The sequence below is a fragment of the Arachis duranensis genome, chromosome 1, assembly GCF_000817695.3.
Source record: "Arachis duranensis cultivar V14167 chromosome 1, aradu.V14167.gnm2.J7QH, whole genome shotgun sequence".
NCBI lineage: Eukaryota > Viridiplantae > Streptophyta > Magnoliopsida > Fabales > Fabaceae > Arachis > Arachis duranensis.
Window position 1 is genome coordinate 7,898,606 of NC_029772.3, and position 20,805 is coordinate 7,919,410.

At 34.2% G+C, this 20,805-nt stretch overlaps 1 protein-coding gene across 1 annotated transcript; it reads left to right on the forward strand.

The window, feature by feature from the left end:
• Positions 1-7,749: 7,749 nt before the first annotated feature.
• LOC107475011 (uncharacterized) lies at positions 7,750-9,043 on the forward strand. Its single transcript, XM_021129756.1, has 4 exons — positions 7,750-7,854; positions 7,961-8,345; positions 8,397-8,613; positions 8,713-9,043. The coding sequence occupies exons 1-4, from the start codon at positions 7,750-7,752 to the stop codon at positions 9,041-9,043; spliced, it is 1,038 nt and encodes a 345-aa protein (XP_020985415.1).
• The last annotated feature ends 11,762 nt before the right edge of the window (positions 9,044-20,805 follow it).

Genomic DNA, 20,805 nt, shown 5'->3' on the forward strand with positions numbered 1-20,805 from the left:
AAAAGATGCATTTCACAGAAACTGGAACGATTTCCTCACAAAGTATGTTCTCAGAGGCAACAAGTGGCTTTTAGGTAATTGAGGTTTCAATTCGAATTATTTTTATGCTCATATCTTTTTTTTACCAAAAGCATGCACTATTTTTGGTTCACTAGACCTTATAGTTTCGGTTTAGTTTGCAGAGCTGTACGAGGATCGCCATATATGGATTCCAGTTTACTTGGATCACCACTTTTGGGTCGGGATGAGAAGCACACAAAGGAGTGAGAGTATGCATTCATTTTTCAACAAGTTCACCACACGGAATAACTCTTTGAGATAATTCGTGAAGCAATACGACAATTACCTAGCAAGCAGAGAGAGAATTCGATGCTGCAGATTTTCACACCATGATATCGTGCACAACAAAATCAGCAACAAAGGCATAGTTTTAGTGTGTATATACCCATGAGAAGTTCAGGGAAGTTCAAGCTCAATTCGGAGGTAAAGTAAATTGTATGACAAGATCAATGCATTCTACCCTAGGTTTCACAACATATGAAGTTATAGAGCAGGTTTCCAACTCCACATTCAACAAGTTTGTCGTCACCTACGACGCAGTATCACGAGATGTAAAGTGCCATTGCTTGCTGTTTGAGTCTAGGGGCATATTGTACCACCATTCCCTAAGCATTTTAAGCTTTGAGCGAGTGGATAACGTGGCACCGAAATACATATTGGAACGCTGGTGTAAGAACATAAAGAGGAGGCATACACACATCAAGAGCAGCCAAGATGAACCTCTACTAGAGCCAAGAAGTAAGAGATTTAATGAATTGGTGTTTCGGTCACACAATATATGTGAATTTGCATCTGAGTCTGAAGAGTTGACTGGAATTTTGCACCAAGTATTTGACAAGGTCATGGCGGAGATGGAAGAATATCAAGGGAGAAGAAAAGGAAAAAGTTTGTTAACAAACGAAGAAGCGACATTAAGCAATGTGAATGACCTTCAAAGCCCACCACGTGTTAAAACAAGAGGTCGGCCCAAGAACAGACTTGGATCAAACCTGGAAAAAAAAGATCTCAAATGCCATAAAGAAAAAGAAAAAGACAGCTCCAAGTGAGGTAAAATTGATTTGCTTTTGATTAGTTAAAAATTGAAATGTTCATTTTGCTAATACACAATTATGTCTTTTGTAGTTGAACCTTTTAGACTTTGGATCATCGATTCAGTCAAGCTCCACACTTTACAATACACCAGATATGAATTATCCAAGAAAGGATTGTACAAGTTTTAGTTTTTATTAATGTAAATTTTTTATTCACCCATGAGTAACTTTTGGTTCACCATGGTTATAGCAGGTTTAATTTCTGAATGTTGATAGTCTTTAATGAATAGTCACTTTTTTTGTGAAATTCTATATTGATATATGCAGTTTTTCGATTCGTCTAGTGTATTAATTTCTAAGTTGAATAATTAGAATTTGTTTTTTGGTTCATGGTTCAGAGTTTAGAGTTCAGCGTTTAGGGTTTAGGGCTTAGGGTTTAAGGTTTAGGGTTTAGGGTTTCAGAGTTTTAGGGTTTAGGGTTTATGGGTTCAGGGTTCAGTGTGTTTCAAACTTTCGGTTCACCCTATGTATTAATTTCAGTTCACCATATTCATGGTTGAAGGTTTAGGGTTCAAGGCTTAGGATTTTAGGGGTTTAGGATTTATAGTAGGGTTCAGGGTTTAGCATTTAGGGTTCAGGGTTCAGTGTTTAGGGTTCGAGTTCAGAGTTCAGGGTTCGGGTTCAGGGTTTAGGGTTTAGGGTTTAGATTTTAGGGTTTTAGGAATTTAGGGTTTATGGGTTCAGGGTTCAGTGTTCAGGGTTCTGGTTTTAGGGTTCAAGGTTCTGATAGTAAGATTCTTTTAAAATTAGCTCTATATTATGTTGAGATATGCACTTTTTCGGTTCCCCAGGTGTATTAATTTCGGTTCATTGTGTTTTTGGGGTTCATAATTTTTTGGTAAACACCCTGATTTCATTCACTGTGAACCTGCAACAAAACAGCATCCAGGCAGTTCCAACAGGTATATAACAAGACAAGGAGTAATCCATCTTGAATTAGTATATACATTAACATTAGATCTATACATTAATATTAACATTTACATTAATGTTGACATATATACATTCAAAAGAAGCAGTGTCTGCTTTTTTAAACAAGTTAAACAAAATATTGTTAATTAGAACCAGTCAAACTGCACTGGTTTTGAGATTGAGTTGATGTTTCTGAATCTGTCGGAACAATTTTTTCTTTTTTATGAGCCTCTTTTGTCTTGTTCTTTCTGCCAGCGTTATATTGTCGATTCAGATTCTAATTTGGAATTCAAAAAAGATTCTTCTTCCAAAGAAGAATCCACAACAACAACTTTCTTTTCTTCTTTCTCCTTTTTTCTTTTCTCTTTCCCCTTCAGAAAAGTTGTTTTGTTTTGCACCTTCTTTCTTTTTGTTTTTTTATCCTTTATTTACTTTCTATACAGAAGTCCCTAAAACACAAACTTCTTTAGTTAGCAGAGTATTTTAGAAGAATCTGAAATGAGGAAATACAAAAACAATAAGGTGAATCAAAATGACCACAAACACTGGACCGAACGCAATTCATGTGATGAATAATACTTGATAAACATTCAATTATCAAGAAAAATATTTTTGCATGCACAATGATTCAAATCAACATATTACCATTGTGTCCGCTGCTTCCTCAGAAATCCGATCGAGCATCATCTTCTCTGTCCAATGGGCCACCCACGGTACCGGGGGAGCATCAAGTCCATCCAAGCGAGGGAACTTGGTTTCATGGAAGTATATCAGCATCAAAACAAAAATACAGCCCTCAACGGACTATTTTTTCCCCTTTCTCTTGTTTTCGATTCCATTCCTCAAGAAGCTGAGCATATGATTTGCCCAATCCCATTGTTAGATGTTATCCACACAAAAGATAGGTGGCTTATGGATCGCGGAGGCCATGCTTACCGTCGTCCGCAACAAGAAGCACTTCTGTACGAAGACCACAAAAGTCCTGCAGAATTTTTGCCAGTTCTCCTCCCCTTCAACACTCATATTTAGGACAGACTTTGTCAAAGTCACCAACGTAACACATTTGAGGCTGTCAAATATTGCCTTGTCTTCCTCATTCAGTTTGCGATAGTCAACCTTTTTAGGAAAATGATTCCCTACAGTATTTTAATAGCAACAAATGAGCCAAAAAGGTTCAGTTTAATTTTTTATATACCAATGAACCAAAATTAAAGTTAGCAATGAACCGAAACTAAAAAAAGCAATGAACCAAAATTATAGGGAGCAATGATTCGAAAATAAGCTAGTGAAAAGTGTATTACCGCCGCGATTTATGCCCAGCGCAGCTGCTACCTTGGCAGGTGTTATGTATATTTTTTTATAGAGAGTTTTCAGACATCCATGATACTCATCATAGTAATCAATCAATTCTCTTAAGAGGGCGTGAGAGACGTTCATTTCTGGGACATGTGCCAGGGCACCGAATCCCATTTCTTCAACTATATCTTTCTTTTCCTGACTCATATTCTTGAACATTGTTGCTATTGCCTTTGTCACCATTGTTTTGTTTCTGTTTTGCTGTAATAAAAAAAATTGGTCAATACTTCACTCAATACACCGATAATAGTATCACAATAATCTTAAACCCTGAACAAAGTAAAAGGAGGCCACCGAACCGAACAACATTCATTTGGTAAATAAATCGTTGTCAACTTTCAATCATCAAGAATAGTATTTGCCCATGCAAAAGAAGTACTGAACAGAGTAACAATCAAGTACAAAGTCCTAGTTACACTATCCACTAAACTGAATGAAAACAACAACAAATATCATTCAAAGCCCTAGTTATATTGTAAAAATGCGATCACAATAACCCTAAACCCTAAACACATTAAATATCAAGTAAATCAAAATCTCAAAGGCCACCAAACCGAACAAGTGATGAATAAATGGTGATCAACTTTCAATCAACAAGAATATTATTTCTCCATGCAAAAGAAGTACTGAACATAGTAACAACCAATTTTAGAGTCTTAGTTAAACTATCCACACCGATAAGCACAAGCATGTATATCTTAATCAAGTCAATTAAAATATTGCAAGCCACGAAAAAACTCATTTTTGCACAGAATCAGACATGATAACTAATGAAAGAGCTAGAAAATGATTGTTGTATGCTACCACAATAATCTTAAATATTGAACATAGTAAAAAGAGGCCACCGAATCGAACAACAATCACTTGGTGAACCGAAATCACGAAGGCCACCGAACCAAATAATGTACATTTGGTGAATAAATGGTAATCAACTTTCAATCAACAAGAATAGTATTTCTCCATGCAAAAGAAGTATTGAACAGAGTAACAACCAATTTCAAAGGCCTAGTTACACTATCCACTGAACTGATTGAAAATAACAACAAATTTCATTCCAAGCCCTAGTTATACTGTAAAAATGCATTCACAATAGTTCGATCTTCTAAACAAAGAAAATCAATCCAGTAAACCTAAAATGCAACTAGGAGAAATGCGACATTGCAAGATTTCAAGTAAACAGTAGTTTTCTCATATCTTTGGTAGTCTCTGTTGTTGTTTTCATTCGTTTGTGGTTGTTCGTTGCCAAATCTTCTCGCTATTCTTCTGCTGTAGTGGTTTTCACAGAGAACGTGACTGAAATTTGAGTGCTTTTGAGAGAGATTCGAAGAGAAGGATCGATTTCGTGCGTCTTGAAGTAGAAGGAATGTTTTTATATAATGAAGAGCATGAAAGTCACGTTTATTTTAGTGACTTTGGAGGCGGGTAAATTTATTTGGACTTGAGTCAACTTGATTACATGATTACATGGATGTGTAGCATTCCTGTTTATTTTATGAATGTGTTACCGAATATCATTAATACATTATTGATTATCTAATTTTTTGAATAAATAGTCAATAAAAATTAATATAATGGGTATTCATGATATATACATTAATAGTGATTCATAATACTTATTTCCACTAATTATTCTTAATTTGTTTTCGTATTCGAAATGAAGGGATGACTAACATTATTTGTTATTTTTCATTTTATCACTTTTTTTTCAAAAATAAATGTTATTTTATTAATATAAAATAAAAGTGTTTCCATAAGAAAGTACAAAAGAATTGGGTATTTCCATTTATTACCAACTATGACTGGAAGACTAATAACTTAAAAAAAGAGTAAAGTAAGAATTAGGAAGTTAGCAGCATCCATTATGGCTAATGAGTCCACGCACTAAAGGAGGTAGGTAGGGACGGATGCATTTATTGAGTAGTGGGGGCAGTGTCCCCATTGAAATTTTAGAAATTACTTAGTAGTTCTTAGTAAAATATCTTAAATGCCCCCACTGTGTAATTAGTTTTGACCCCACCCCAAATCAAATCCCTAACCCTTCTTTTTCCCCAATCTTCTTCATCTGCTCCAAGCCTCCAAGCTTCGTACTTTCGCAGCCTCCAGCCTTCGCAACCCGCACTTAGCACTCTTGTCTCTAGAGACCAGAGCCACTCCGCGTCTCAACCAGTGTCACGGTTTTCTCCCTGCTGACGTCTCCGGCTCTCTGCCTTCCATCTACGATCCTCTTCTCTCTTCGGTTTTCACTCTTCTCTCTTCAGGCTTTAGCAGAGAACGCCTGCCTTTCGTCTTACTGCTGCTGAACGCCGCACAGATCCATCACTGGCTACTGCCTATTGAGTTCTACACTTTTGCTTCCTAGTTCCTAGAGTTCAGCTGTTCAGATTTAATTTTGGATTTTTTTGGTACATTCATGAATCATGATTCACTGATCTGCAATTCTGCTTATTCACTTATTTACTTCATTGTTGTAAATGTTGTTTGATAATTGATTTAGTTGGTTTGTTAATTATGAATTTGTAATTGAATATCTGAATTTGTTTTGATGTAATTGCAAGTTTAGTTTGATTAATTTGTATGTTAATTGACTTAATTTGAAGACTGTATTTACATTGCACTTTTTTTTTTCTTACTCGATATATAAAGGTTGTGTCTTTTCTATTTGCTTAAGATGAAAAAAAATGGAGACTAATATGTAAAGTAAAGATTTATTAATACAATCTGCAAAATCTTCTGTGACTGTGAGACTGTGGAGCAGTAGAAGTCTATCATATTTGTCTAATTGTCTCCATTGAACTATTGACATCATTATTAGGACTATTTTCCCTTTTTAGAGCCCAAAAAATGACAATTAGATAATTCTAAATTTCTAATCCCATAGCTATCTCGTTGAATTCTTCACACTTAGTTTTACCTCACTTCCAAATGCTACATAAATCACTGACCCTTTTTCTTGTTTAATTGGTTTCTTGCATACACGTTCAAGATTCTTTAGAGACCCAGATTCATTTTGATGGCTTAGGAAGTCATACACAGGCTTGACTATTTCTTCAATGGAGTTGCTATGTGCCCTTATTAGAATGGAATCCAAACAGAAATATTCAACAAATGCACAAAAGATACAGAGCCAATTGGGATATTAGTTGTTGTTGTTGAAAATTTATTTAAATGAGATATGTTTATCAATTTGTATTTATAATTTTATATTGTAATTTTTAATTTGTGTAGAATTATGAATTTTTTTATTAATTAATTAACTTAGATTTATAATTTTATTTTATTAGTAATGGAGAAATATTTCAAAAGAACCTCATTATTGGAGATTGGATCCCAAAACAATTCATCGACCTCTTCTAATAAAAGGAGATTTTTAGAATTCGAAGTAGATAGTCTTATAGCAGATCCAGGACAACGACCAAAGATTTCAAGTTATCACCCGAATGACAGAGACAAAGTTAGATGTGCATATTTGCAAAAAAATCCTTGTCAACCAAGGACTCATGATTTTCTGCAAACTGCTTATGGTTCTTCTTTTCAAAGATTTAATCCTAATTAGTTTGATGATTATGGCAACTAGTTAGAGTATAGTATATCAAAATATGCTATTTTTTGTCTTTGTTGTTATCTTATGAAACCCGAGACGGAAGGTGGTGATGCTTTTGTAACTACTAGCTTTTCAAATTGGAAAAAAAAGAGACTACAAATTCATGTTGGAATTCATGATAGCGCTCATAATCAAGCTTGAAGAAAATGTGAAGCACTTATGAGACCAAAACAACACATTACTGCTGCTATTGAAAAATAATCTGAGCAAGCTAAAAAAAATTATCAAATTCACTTGACAGCAACAATTGATTATATTAGATTTCTTTTGCGACAAGGATTGGCCTTTCGTGGTAATGATGAGACAGATGATTTTGTTAACCAAGAAAATTTTTTGGAACTTCTAAACTTTCTTGCGCAACATAATGAAGAGATTGGTCGTGCTTTCAAAAATGCTTATGGGAATCTTAAACTAATAGCACCCTCAATCCAAAAAGACATTGTAAGAGCTGCTGCAAGGGAAACGACAAAAGTTATTGTAGATGATCTTGGGGATGAATTATTTGCTATATTAGTTGATGAAGCCCGCGACATTTCTATTAAGGAGCAAATGTCACTTTGCTTAAGGTATGGGAATAAAGAAGGACAAGTTAGGGAGCATTTTCTTGGTCTTGTTCATGTTTCTAATACTAATGCTTTATCTCTAAAATTAGCATTGGAGTCATTATTAGAAACATATAATTTAAGTTTATCAAGAGTACGTGGACAAGGATATGATAGTGCAAGTAACATGCAAGGAGAATTTAATGGTTTGAAAACTTTGATATTGAAGGAAAATTCTTATGCTTTCTATGTACATTGCTTTGCTCACCAACTTCAGTTTGCTCTTGTAACGGTTGCAAAAAAAAGTTGAAATTGCTTTGCCTTTTAATTTGTTAACTAATTTGTGCAATGTTGTTGGAGCTTCCTGTAAACGAAGAGATATGCTTCGTGATAGTCAGATGATTAAGACAATTGAAGCACTAAAAAGTGGAGAAATTTCTAGTGGGCGTGGTTTGAATCAAGAAACAGCTTTAAAAAGAGCTGGAGACACTATGTGGGGTTCACACTATGGAACTATACTTAGATTAATTTCTTTATTTCCTTCTGTGGTTAATGTTCTTGAATATGTTGAGGAAGATGGAAATAATTCAGAACAAAGAGATGAAGCATGTCATTTATTGAATGTCATTCAATCTTTTGAATTCATTTTCAACTTGCACTTGATGCAAAATATCTTGGGAGTTACTAATGAGTTATCTCAAGCGTTACAAAGGAATGATCAAGGCATTGTAAATGCTATGGCATTAGTCAAAATGTCTAAGCAACGGTTGCAAAATATAAGAGATGATGGCTAGTCTCTTTTAATTGACGAAGTCTCACTATTTTGTGACAAACATGATATTACTGTTCCAATCATGGATGATATATTTGTGTCACAAGGAAGATCAAGACGCAAAGCTCAAAAGATATCAAATTTGCATCATTTTCAAGTTGAGATATTCTATCAAGTAGTTGATAGACAACTTCAAGAACTCAATAATCGTTTTACAGAGGTGAATACTAAATTGCTTCTTTGCATAGCTTGTTTGAATCCAAGACACTCATTTTTTGCATTTGATAAGGAGAAGTTGATCCAGTTAGCTCAATTCTATCCATTAGAATTTTCTTCCACTCAACTTTTGGCACTTGACAGTCAACTTCAGAACTTCATACTAGATGTGCGTTCTGATGATCAATTCTCAGACTTAAATGGAATTGGTGCTCTTTCTCAGAAGTTGGTTGAGACTCGAAAAAATATTGTTTATCCATTTATGTTTCTTCTTTTGAAGTTAGCTTTAGTTTTGCGCGTAGCAACTGCATCAGTTGAAAGAACTTTTTCTGCTATGAACATCATAAAGAGTCGACTTCGTAACCGTATGGGAGCTGAATATTTAAATGATTTTTTAGTGACATACATAGAAAGAGAGACATTTGATTGTATTGACAATGAAAAGATTATTCAATCTTTTCAAAATATGAAACCTAGAAGAATGAAATTCTAAATTATTTGTTATTATTTTGAATTATTATTTTATTTTAATTTATTGGTTAAATAATTTAAAGAATATTCCAATTTTATAACATCATAGTATAATTATAAAAATTATTATTATATTATATATATTTTGCCCCCACTGAAAAAATTTTCTGGATCCGTCACTGGAGGTAGGCGAGTTAGCCCTCTCTGTCTGGTCTATCTCACCAAAAGTCCATTCCATCCTGTTTAGTGAGGCAGTTCTAAGAATATAATTATAGTATGATAATTAAAAATATTAAATGAGAATAAAAAATAATTAATTTTATTTTTAGATTTGAATTTTAATTTTGGATGAGATTCTAATTGATTTTATTTCAAATTATTGTGATATGATTAATAAAATTTGAAAGATTCACATTTGAAGCTAAGAACATATCTAGTTTGTATTGTAACACCCTACTACACAGAGCCTTACGCTTAAGTCGTAAAGTAGAGGTGGCGAGGTATTACAACCTTTAAAAATAAAATATGTACATAAATATAGTTGAAAGAGTTTATATCTAGGAGCCTTGGAGAATAAGCTAAACAAAAGCAAAACAGAAAAATCGTATCACACTCGCATGGATAGTCGTAAAATGGATGCGTAAGATCAAAAGAAGGCTAAAAACATAATATACATATTGGAATTCCAAAATACAGATATCAAAGTCCAAACTCGACCTACGAGGCTAAGACCAGCCAGAGTAAACACATGTTCTCTAAATCAACATCTAGGAGGGACAAAATACAAAATATACATGCGAAGATTCTATATAAACATATACATAACCTAAAACAAAATATAATAGCTCAAAAGATAGTTCTTCACTTGTAATGAGGGTCTCCAGATGCTCAATGAGGTGCCTCTCGACTTGCATCTGAAAAACAACAGGAATATGTATGGAATGAGAACCGGGGGTTCTCGGCATGGTAAAGGTGCCCGCATAGTTAATATAAAAAGTCCCGAAAAAGTCAGAGACATTCCTAGAACTTTGACACTCATATTAATCTTAAAATTTATTCTAAACCAATAATATTAGTAATCTAACTAAAGGATCCTAACCCTATTTTAACTCTGCACCTTCTATCAACTCTAAAATTCCAAATCACCGGTAAAACGACTCTCTTTCACTCTTTCACCAAGAGAGGGTCTCTCAGAAGCATACACGTACAATTCAAGCAAGAAAAACACAGATAGAGGTGTAATGACCCAATTTCCAATACGTCATGATCATATTGGAAATCAAGTGTCACCAAGTTGTTCACCCAAAACTTTAGCTATTTATTATTAAGTCTGTAATCGTGTTAGCGCACTATCAAATTTTTTTGGAGAAAAAACTTTTACTTTACAAAAAGATTTGCGAGGACAGCTAATTAAACATACACAAGCCGTAATAAGGAATTAAATAAAACATACATAAGGCCAGCATTACATATAACCATAACATATAACCCTCATACAGAAATTTCCTAAGCTGGTGCCCAAACTAGCCTATTCAGCTATGTACACCCTACTCTCTCAGTGAGTCTAATCTAAAGTGAGAGACTAACACAAAAGTTAGGCTAACACAAAAACTATCAAAAGACAGAACCTCAGCTCCTAGGCCTCAGCTATCATTATCAGAGGAGATCAAAATCACATTAGAACACTCCTCAGTATCCTCGTCCTCATCATCGAAAATCTTTATAATCTCAGGAGGGGCACTGGTTGTAATACCCTCACTACCAGAATGTCACGCTTCTGGCTATGCCACTCTGATAGCAAGATGTATTACGACTACTTTATATACTAAATATTAAAATAGGAGCATGTGACTCGACACCGTATCGCTGATTTCTTTGAAAACTGGAAATAAATACTTTATCTTAAGAAAAAATAAGCAGACATAGATTCATATACAAGACTTCTTACATAACATCCTATAATATAATATATATAAAACATACAACTCCTATCCCTCTTATAAAATTGTAATAACAAAGACAAGGAAAGAAAATAATCTAATTTATACAACAATATATAAACCAAATGCAGTACAACTCTTCTTAATGCTTCTTTATTCGGTTCCTGAAAAGGTAAAGCTGTAGGGGGTGAGAACCTAACCACACAGTCTCACCATGGAGTTTCAAAGTTGTCATAAGAAGATATTTAATAAGAAAACTATTTTCAAACTCAGTGATTATCATTGCCTTATGAATCTTTTAAAAACCAATAGGTAATCGTTCAAAACCTTTTCAAAGAAACAATGTTTAACTTTCAGAAATGCGAAACCTTTCCTTTCTGATAAGAAAATCTCAATCAGAAACCAACCATGCAATCAAATAACACAGTCATTAGTTCAACACCAAAGTTCGTTCTCAAATGTAGCACGCCAGGACAAACACAGGCAAGACAGACAAGGAAAGCACAGGTTTAGGTAGTAGTTACAGCAAGTAGTTCAAGTAGCAGTTAAGAACAGTTTAGCAATTAGGCAAACCAAAACAAGTTCAAACCCAAGCAAAGTGTAAGGTCCCACATCGGTTGGGGTGAGAAACGAAGCATTCCTTATAAGGGTATGGATACCTCTCCTTAGCATGACGCATTTTGGCGAGTGAGTATGGGGGATTTCGGCTATCATCCCTATCGTCAAAGGCAAAACCGTGAGGCCTTGTGTGCCAAAGCAGACAATATCATGCTAGCAGGTGGTCTTGGCTGTTACAAATGGTATCAGAGCTGGAGCCTGAATCGATGTGCCAGTGAGGGCGCTGGACTCCCTTAGGGGGTGGATTGTAAGGTCCCACATCGGTTCGGGAGGGGAACGAAGCATTCCTTATAAGGGTGTGGATATCACTCCCTAACTTGACACGTTTTGGCGAGTGAGTGTGGGGAGTTTCGGCTATCATCCCTATCGTCAAAGGCAAAACCGTGAGGCCTTGTGTGCCAAAGCGGACAATATCATGCTAGCGGGTGGTCTTGGCTGTTACACAAAGCATACAAATGCATACGATGCATGACTGTCCTATGGCTGATGAGGCTCATCTGTCGGTTATCCAATCAACCTGACAAGTCTGAAAATACTTAGACTGTCCCCCGACGTGCATCCCCAAGAGTCTATGCATAACTTTTTCTCAAATAATCAATATTGCTCAATGGGGGTTACATTCCCGGGAATTTATATAGTGCCCGGTCACACTTACGTTGTAGGGTCAATAGAGTATCGAGTTTTCAACCTGGTACACGTGGTGGCAAGCCATGGTACTTAATCCAGGGAACCTCGTATCTCAGATAATTCAAATTCATAAGCCTTATGAATAATTCAAAGATCATGTTTTGACATTCTCAATTAATATCTCAATATTTTCAACATTCTCAACATCATAATCATTCATCAATCCAAATCTCATTTCCAAATTCATTCAAAAACTATATTTCAAAGAAAATCTTCATCAATCCTCATCATCCTTTTTTCCATCCCATCCATTAACAATCCCAATTTAAAACATAATTCTTTCTTTGATAAATAAATCAATCTTAAAACATATAATGTTTAAAAACAAATCTTTTTAATTAATTACTTCAAATAAAACTTCCAATTTTATAAAATTTCGGCAGCATCTTCTCTAAAACTCGGACGCTGCCACCCTTTTCGGGTCCCATCCAAATATTTCTCAAACCTTTTCTCAACTATTTCCAAATCTCAAACATTTTCCAGAGTTGAACCAGCTCCAATATCAAATTATTTTCAAATCAAACCAATTCCAACAATAAAACTCTTTTTAAAATCAAATCAGCTCAAATATTAAATAATTTATAAAATCAGACCAACTCAAAATCAAACCGCTCCCAGAATCAATTTATTTTCGTATCTCAAATTATTTCCAAACTCGATTCATTTATATTACCATGTAAACTCCAAAACCAAGAAAATTCACCTTTCATACTAATCAAGTAAATAACATTTTAAATCAGTTTTTATCAACAACCATACTCCACTCACGCAATCAAGCACCCAATAATCCAGTCCAACAAACCATCACGTCCACAAGACAAATATAATCACAAAAGTATATCTTTTTGCATTAACATCTATTTATCACAACTCTGTAATGTAAAATAGATTTTAAGAAAAACTCCTTCCTCAGTTAGCTGAGTCCACGTAACTTATCATGATAATTCCCTTTTCTTTCAATTCATGGTGACAGTGACAACAATAACCCCCACGGGAACAACAACAGCCCCGACGCCTCTTATAACAACCGTGTCAACATGAATTGCAATGACAGTGACTGAAACAGTTTCAAGAAACCGATGACAAGGACATATATAAAAAGTTGAATCAGAACAAGCATATGACAACAATAATTATAAGGGTTCTAGATGGAAAACTCACTGCAGCTACGAAAAAACAAAATGGTGGAGCTGCAAGAAGCAGAAATTAGACTAGGAAACCCATTCTGGTGGCGGTTGCATTAATCTGAGTGATTAAGGCAGCAGTGACACCAACAATAATCAGAACAGTTGGGCAGAATAGAAGTAGAACAGGGTTCAAGAAAGCAAGAAACAGGGTTACTGGTGAATCTGGCCCGGAAGGCAGCAACGTAGGCAAGGCTTCCCCTCGGCAGTGAGTAGCAGCGGTGGCGTGGAGCTCCGGCAACGTAGAGGCGCGGCCAGAAGCTTCAGCAGCGGCGGATCTGGCAACGGTTCAGCATCCATGGACGACGGCGATGCTAGCTCCCTTCGGTGACGACAACGGCGCGGACAGCTGTAGTAATGGCGACGGCTTCACAGCGAGGACAACGGCGGCAACAGGAACCCTCGAAGACGGCGACAGACGCGACGTGGCAGTGGTTCACGTGGCTGGCACAAGCCCTTTAATTCCTCCTCGCACAGATCTCCCTCCCTCTATTCTGGGCTTCCTCACGAAGGCGACGGGCGGCGAGCAACTCGGCAGCGATAGGGAGGCCAACCGGTGCTGGCTCGTCCCTCTCCCCTTTCCTTCTTCTCCGTTCTCCCTTCCCTATGCTTCCCCTTTCTTTCTTTCTTTTTCGTTTTATGTTGTGTTTTGTTTACTGAAGGGAAAAACTGTGGCGGCTAGGGTTTTGTTTAGAATAAAGAAAAAATGTGTGTTAATTAGGGTTAGGGTTTGTATATGGAATTGGGAATTTTGAGTTTGATTTGAGTAAAATAATTTTAATAAAATTAGAGCATAAAGTATTAATATTTAAAAAACTAATTTAATCTCTAAAGTTACTTTAAAATATTATTTTGTAGTATAAAAATACTAATTGATTCTCAATAAATTACTCTAATTGAAAATTCATGGTAATATAATTAATTTTCTTTATCTTTAACTTAAAGTATTAAATGATATAAATTAAATTATCTAAAATCAAATCATATAAAATTCTTATTATTTCATAACTACCAATTTTATAATTTAAATATAGAGAATAATTCAATAATTATAAAATTAGACAAAATTCTAATTTAAATAGCCAAACCTCATTATTTCTCGAATTTCTAGAACTTTAATCATAAATAGGAAAATAATCCATAAGTATAAAGTTTGGATAAAAACCTTAATTTATTTCAAATCTAATTAATTTTCTTTAATTATTTTTACTAAAAATAATTTCAGAAATTAAAACTATAAATAAATATATAATTTGAGATTAGTTCAAAATAGGACTTTTCAAAAATTTTGGGTCTTACACTGGCACTCGTGCTACTGGTCTGACCAGCACTTGCCGGTCCACTAATAGATGCGGTGAGCGGCTCCTCAGAAGATGGCTCGGATGACGATATTGAGATCTGCTCTACTGGGATGTCCTCCTCCAGTACAGGCTCTAGAATATGCTCCTCCATGGGCTTAAGCTCAAGGTCCGCCTAATATGCAGGCTGGTCAGGATGCTGGTGAGGCACCGGCTCATCATGAAACGGGTGAAATGGAGCATCTGGGTGGAGCCACTGTAGCGGAAACTCGTAGGGCATGTCGGGGTTAAACTGTGGAGTGTCAATCGGGTGACGGAAGGGGTGATTATGCAGAATGTACATACGGCTCCTAATCTCTGCACCTACTACGTAAAACATATGATGTACAATGTTCTCATATATATAGGGAGGGTCCATCTCGTAAAATATAACCCTGGTCTCTATTTGAAGGGGAGGAAGAAAAGGGGTAAGAACTAGGGAGTTTTTAGTAGAGTCGGAACTAGTTAGTTTAGTCAGGATTACCATAATTCAAGTAATTCACAATAAAATATACAAGTGTCACAAGGTTCCTTTTTTCTTTCTTCATTTTGTTCGGTCACTTGGAAAAATAATTAAAGGATATGATGATAATAATATATGATGATGATTAAGGTTGTGTAACATGAAATGCTATTGTTTAATGTGATTCCATGTTTCTTTTCTTTCTTTTTTTCTTCTTTCAGTCAACAACAACAACAACAACAACAACAATAATAATAAGGTTAAATATGTATAAGTTACTAACATAAATGACATTAGCAACTTAGGAATTAAAAGATATTTGACGAAGCATTAGTAATTCTAAACTCATCAAGAAATACCAATAATTAATTTTTATCGGTGAAAGTCGGATTTGATAATAATATTAATATTATTATCTAAGTTTCATTATAATTAGAGTAAGTAAAATAAATAAATAAGATAATAATAAAATTATATTACCATCTATTTTACTTAGGGGTTCGAAATCGACTCATCATGATAAAACTAATCGCTCCAAAATATTATTTTAAAAAAGCTCGCGTTAATGCAAAAATTAGAGTTGTTATATTCTACCCCCCTAAAAGAAAATTTTGCCCACAAAATTTTCTTTACCTGTAAATAGGTGCGAGTAATCGGTCCTTATCTTATCTTCTAGTTCTCAGGTGTGTGTTTTCTTATCTCGTCTCAACATACATATAGCAGTTAAAAAAAATAAAAGAATTCAATGCACAAGAATCGTAAAGTGCTATTAAGAAGCGAGTTGTGACACAACACTGACCTTGGGTCAGGGAGTCTGAATACGAGCATCTTCAGCAGTCATTGTAAATACTCTTTCTGGCTGTTGCGATTTTGCTACTCCTTGTACCGACTTTTCTGGACAATTGCTTGCTATATTCCCCGGTTCACCACAGTTGTAGTAGATCCTCATTCCAAAATAACACAGCCTACCGGTATGATCCCTTCCGTATTGCCTACACATTGACATCGGGCCCTCCTGACTCTGTTGCGGTTGTTTACTGATGTCCTGTCTTGACCTATTTCCATTTCCAGTAGTAGAGCGCACAGGAAAGTTTCTAACTTGTTGGTTCCCTCTCATAGGTACTGTAAGATCCCACATCGGTTGGGGAGGGGAACGAAGCATGCCTTATAAGGGAGTGGATACCTCTCTCTAACATGACGCATTTTGACGAGTAAGTGTGGGGTCTTCGGCTATCATCCCTATCGTCAAAGGCAAAACTGTGAGGCCTTGTGTGTCAAAGAGGACAATATCGTGTTAGCGGGTGGTCTGGCTGTTACAGTTGGTATCAGAGCCGGAGCCCAGATCGATGTGCCAGCGAGGGCGCTGGCTCCCTTACGGGGGTGGATTGTAAGGTTCCACATCGCTTGGGGAGGGGAACGAAGCATGCCTTATAAGAGTGTGGATACCTCTTCCTAACATGACGCGTTTTGACGAGTGAGTGTGGGGGGCTTCGTCTATCATCCCTATCGTCAAAGGCAAAACTATGAGGCCTTGTGTGTCAAAGCGGACAATATCGTGTTAGCGGGTGGTTTGGCCTGTTACAGAAAATTCTAAACCCAAAACCCTAAACCCTAAACCCAAAATTCTAAACCCTAAACCCTAAACCCTAAACCTTATAAACCCTATTTCTAAATGCTCACAAAACTCACATCCTTCAGTTCCATTTCTTTAGCATCACGAACAGATCTAGAAAAATACTTTTTTGTAAAATTCCTCTTTAAAAGTGACCCAGTCAATCTCTTCCACCTCCTGCCTCAATAAGCGTTGCACTCCATGCCACCAATGTTCAGCTTCTCCCTCTCGCATATAGGTCGCAAACTCCACGTGTTGTCTTTCTGGTACATGTTGCGCTCGCAATGACTTCTCAATACCACGGAACCAGTTGTCAGCTTTAGTTGCAACAAGTGTCCCATTAAACTTAGGCAGATTTACCTTCAGAAAGGTTGCCAGTGTCATAGGATTATCATGGTTTCCAGTGCCTTCATTATCATTACTGTCTCCACCACGCTCACCATTGCGTCCTCTATTACGATCTCCGTTCCTCTCTCCTAAACAGTCAATTGTTCACATTGTAGCAGTTGCCGTTTCACGCACAGTCTCAGCCTTGGTGTTCATCGCAACTATAAAAGCATCCGCACCCCTCGTCAGTTCCTCTACAGGGTTCGCACCATGCGTCCATGCCTACCACGTCCTCGTCCCCGTGCAGCCATTAAGATCCTGTTCACACCTAACATGCAATATTAAGGTGATCAATCTTAACATTCAAGTAAAGTGTGAATAGTCTCTAAAATGGAAACACAGCGACAGTCATGCAATCCATATCACAAGGATATCCTATATGCATGAAACACAACTCAGAGAATGCAATGAAGCATGATTTAGTCCATATCCCCAGGCTTTAATAGGAACGAACTACTCTGATACCAAATTGTAACGACCTAATTTTCAGTACGTCATGATAATAGTGGAAATCAAGTGTCACCAATTTGTTCGCCTAAAACTTTAGCTATTTATTATTAAGCTGTAATCGTGTTAGCGCACTATCGAATTTTTTTGGAGAAAAAAAACTTTTACTTAACAAAATGATTTGCGAGGACAGCTAATTAAACATACACAAGCCATAGTAAGAAATCAAGTAAAGCATACACAAGGCCAATATTATATATAAACACAACATATATCATAGATCTACACCCACCATATTTAAAAGAGAAAACAAAATAAAATGAAACAAATGGATAAAAGAAAAATATTATTCATGATAGGTCCAGTTACATCATTTTTGCAAGCTATTAGCTATGTACATAGCTGTTGATTATTATTCAACCTATGGTATACCAAATTAAAGTCTAGGCATATGGTATACATTTTATTCCTTTACTCTCATATACTAGTTTCAAGATTTAACATAGCACAGATGTAACAAATTAACGTCTTTCACTTGTATGCTATTAGCAACATACAGTGTATCCCAGCACACAACAAAGATTGCGACATTGAATGTCGTAGTTTCCACCATCCAAGTCATTAATATCTTTTCCTGACCCAACTGGTGGTCCAGCAATTTGACTTATCCTTTCTATTTTATAAACTGCAAATAGACAATGATACATTTTTAGAAATTAAATATGGAAGTTCGGAAAACATGTTGAATTATAATTTGTAATTTATAACATGAGAAATACAATCATACTTGAAAAGAAAATACCATATCATATGCTACAAATATAGATACTTGATAATGAAATAATGAAATTATGTTTTTCTTCACTTCTGAAGATAATTCAAAAAGGGGAATTTAGAGTTAATAAGTAAAAGCCTGTCATAAACAATTTTTTATGAATTATATATAAGAATTTAATTTTAATACATTCTCAACACATACATTCAATCACATTACGCCATATTAAAAAAAATTAATTTTTTATATTGAACGTATGAATGATCATTCTAAAAAATAATTTTTATTATACGATTATGTGACATGAAAATTGCAAGGATCAAAAGAGCATTCTTGAAAGCCATCTTTTAATTGAAATATATTTTTGCTAAAAAGAGATACAGAGTACTTTGTATAAAAAGAAAAATAAAAGAAAGGAGTATGTGGTAGACACCTTAACTTTTGAAGTATATATATAGGGGTGCACATCAGTTATGAATAGGTCGAGCAGGGTTAAAATGGTCAATTCGATATATAATTAGCGTATACCCATTTTGTAAATTTATATGATAAATGAATACAAGTTTATCTTTAAAAAGTAAATTTAATAATTAAAAGTTATATAACATTTATATCAAAAATTTAAAATAGATTAATTTAAAGTAAAAATAATATCATATAATATAAAAAAATAATTAATTGATCTATAAAAATATAACATTTTTTACTAATTTTATTACGAACTATATATTTTAGTTATAAAGTATTATTTTGAAATGTGTTAAATATATCTGAAAAATTTCCAAAAATTACATCAGATAAGAATGACAAATCCAAATCTAACCAAAATATCCCAAATATTAAACACACCAAATATAAATATGGTAATTAAACAAAGCTAAGTATATCCAAGAAATTAATTTAGGTTGACCAGCATGTTATCCTTGCCAAGTGAAATAATTTTTCAAGAATCAAATTAAAGTGAAAGCAAAATAGTATAGTATATATTTAAAATATCAAACATTGAAGATAAGTTAGAAACGGTATTCTCATTTTATTTAGAATGCATTAATTTCTTTCAGAATGTGCCAAACTAAAATAAAATTTTTATTTGACCTTTTATTTCGTTATTATTATTGTTATTTTTTTTTCTAAAATTAGGAATGAGACTCAAATTTATTAGTCTACAATTTTTATATAAATATAAAAAATTATGTCATTTAAATTATACTTGGTTAGTTTATTATTATTATTTAATAATTTAATAATCAGAGCATATTATTATGTTAAAAATATTCTAATCATTCATACTCGGTTCACTTATTTTTATTATTTTTTTGTTAAATAATTCAAATTTTTTTGCGTTAAGCTATATGTATTTTTAGTTATTCATTTTACAATAATATTAAAAAAACAAAAAATATCTTAAACTTGTTTTATTTTATATTTATTTATTATAAAATATAAATTTGATAAATTTTGGCTAAAATTTTTGTTTTCCAAAACTTTCGGTTCATTTTATTTCAACTTTTATAAATTTAATTTAATATTTGGTTAATTAAACTTAATCCGTTACTTAAGTAAAAACTCGACTTGATCTGAATAACTTAATCCGTTTATTGTACATAATGAGTAGTAACTTAGTTTTATTTGTTTTAATTTTAAGTTGTAATCAACAAACTTGATGACAATAATGACTAATTTAATTATCTTGACGGTCATAACATTAATGTCATTTATAATATAATTTTTATATAAGTTATCTTTTATTTTTAACAAAGAAAAATTTTTAAAATCTAAATTATTTTACTATTTTTATATACTTCTTATACTGATTTAAGTGTTAGAGTATCTTTTATATGTATTCATTTTTTGTGTTCTTTTTTTATCAAAATATATATTTTTCTGGAGACGAAGAGACAAACTCAATTCTTTCTAAGGCGAGATATACCACCGTATATAATAAATAATGTGTAATAACTATGCTTCTCCTCTTATTTTTTTTTTATTAAAACTGCTAATCCAAGATAAAATCAAAATGCATTCATAATTATATAGAATGTTGATGGAGTTGGTTTTTTCTTTCTTCTGTTGAAAAATTCTTTTAAAGCTCAAACTTGTCCGACTGCTGAAGCATTTCAAAGATAGTGATATTTTCATTAATGGAGTCATTACAGAACTGTTTTGATAGCCACTTTTTCTCTCTATCCACTAGTTTTAGATATCTCTACTCTCTTCCTTAAATTGTATGCATATCTTTTATCATATACGCTAGCATCTGGCCAAAGCCATAACATACATCATATATATATGGTGACGTTTCTGGTGAATGAAGAAAATTTATGACTAAGGTGG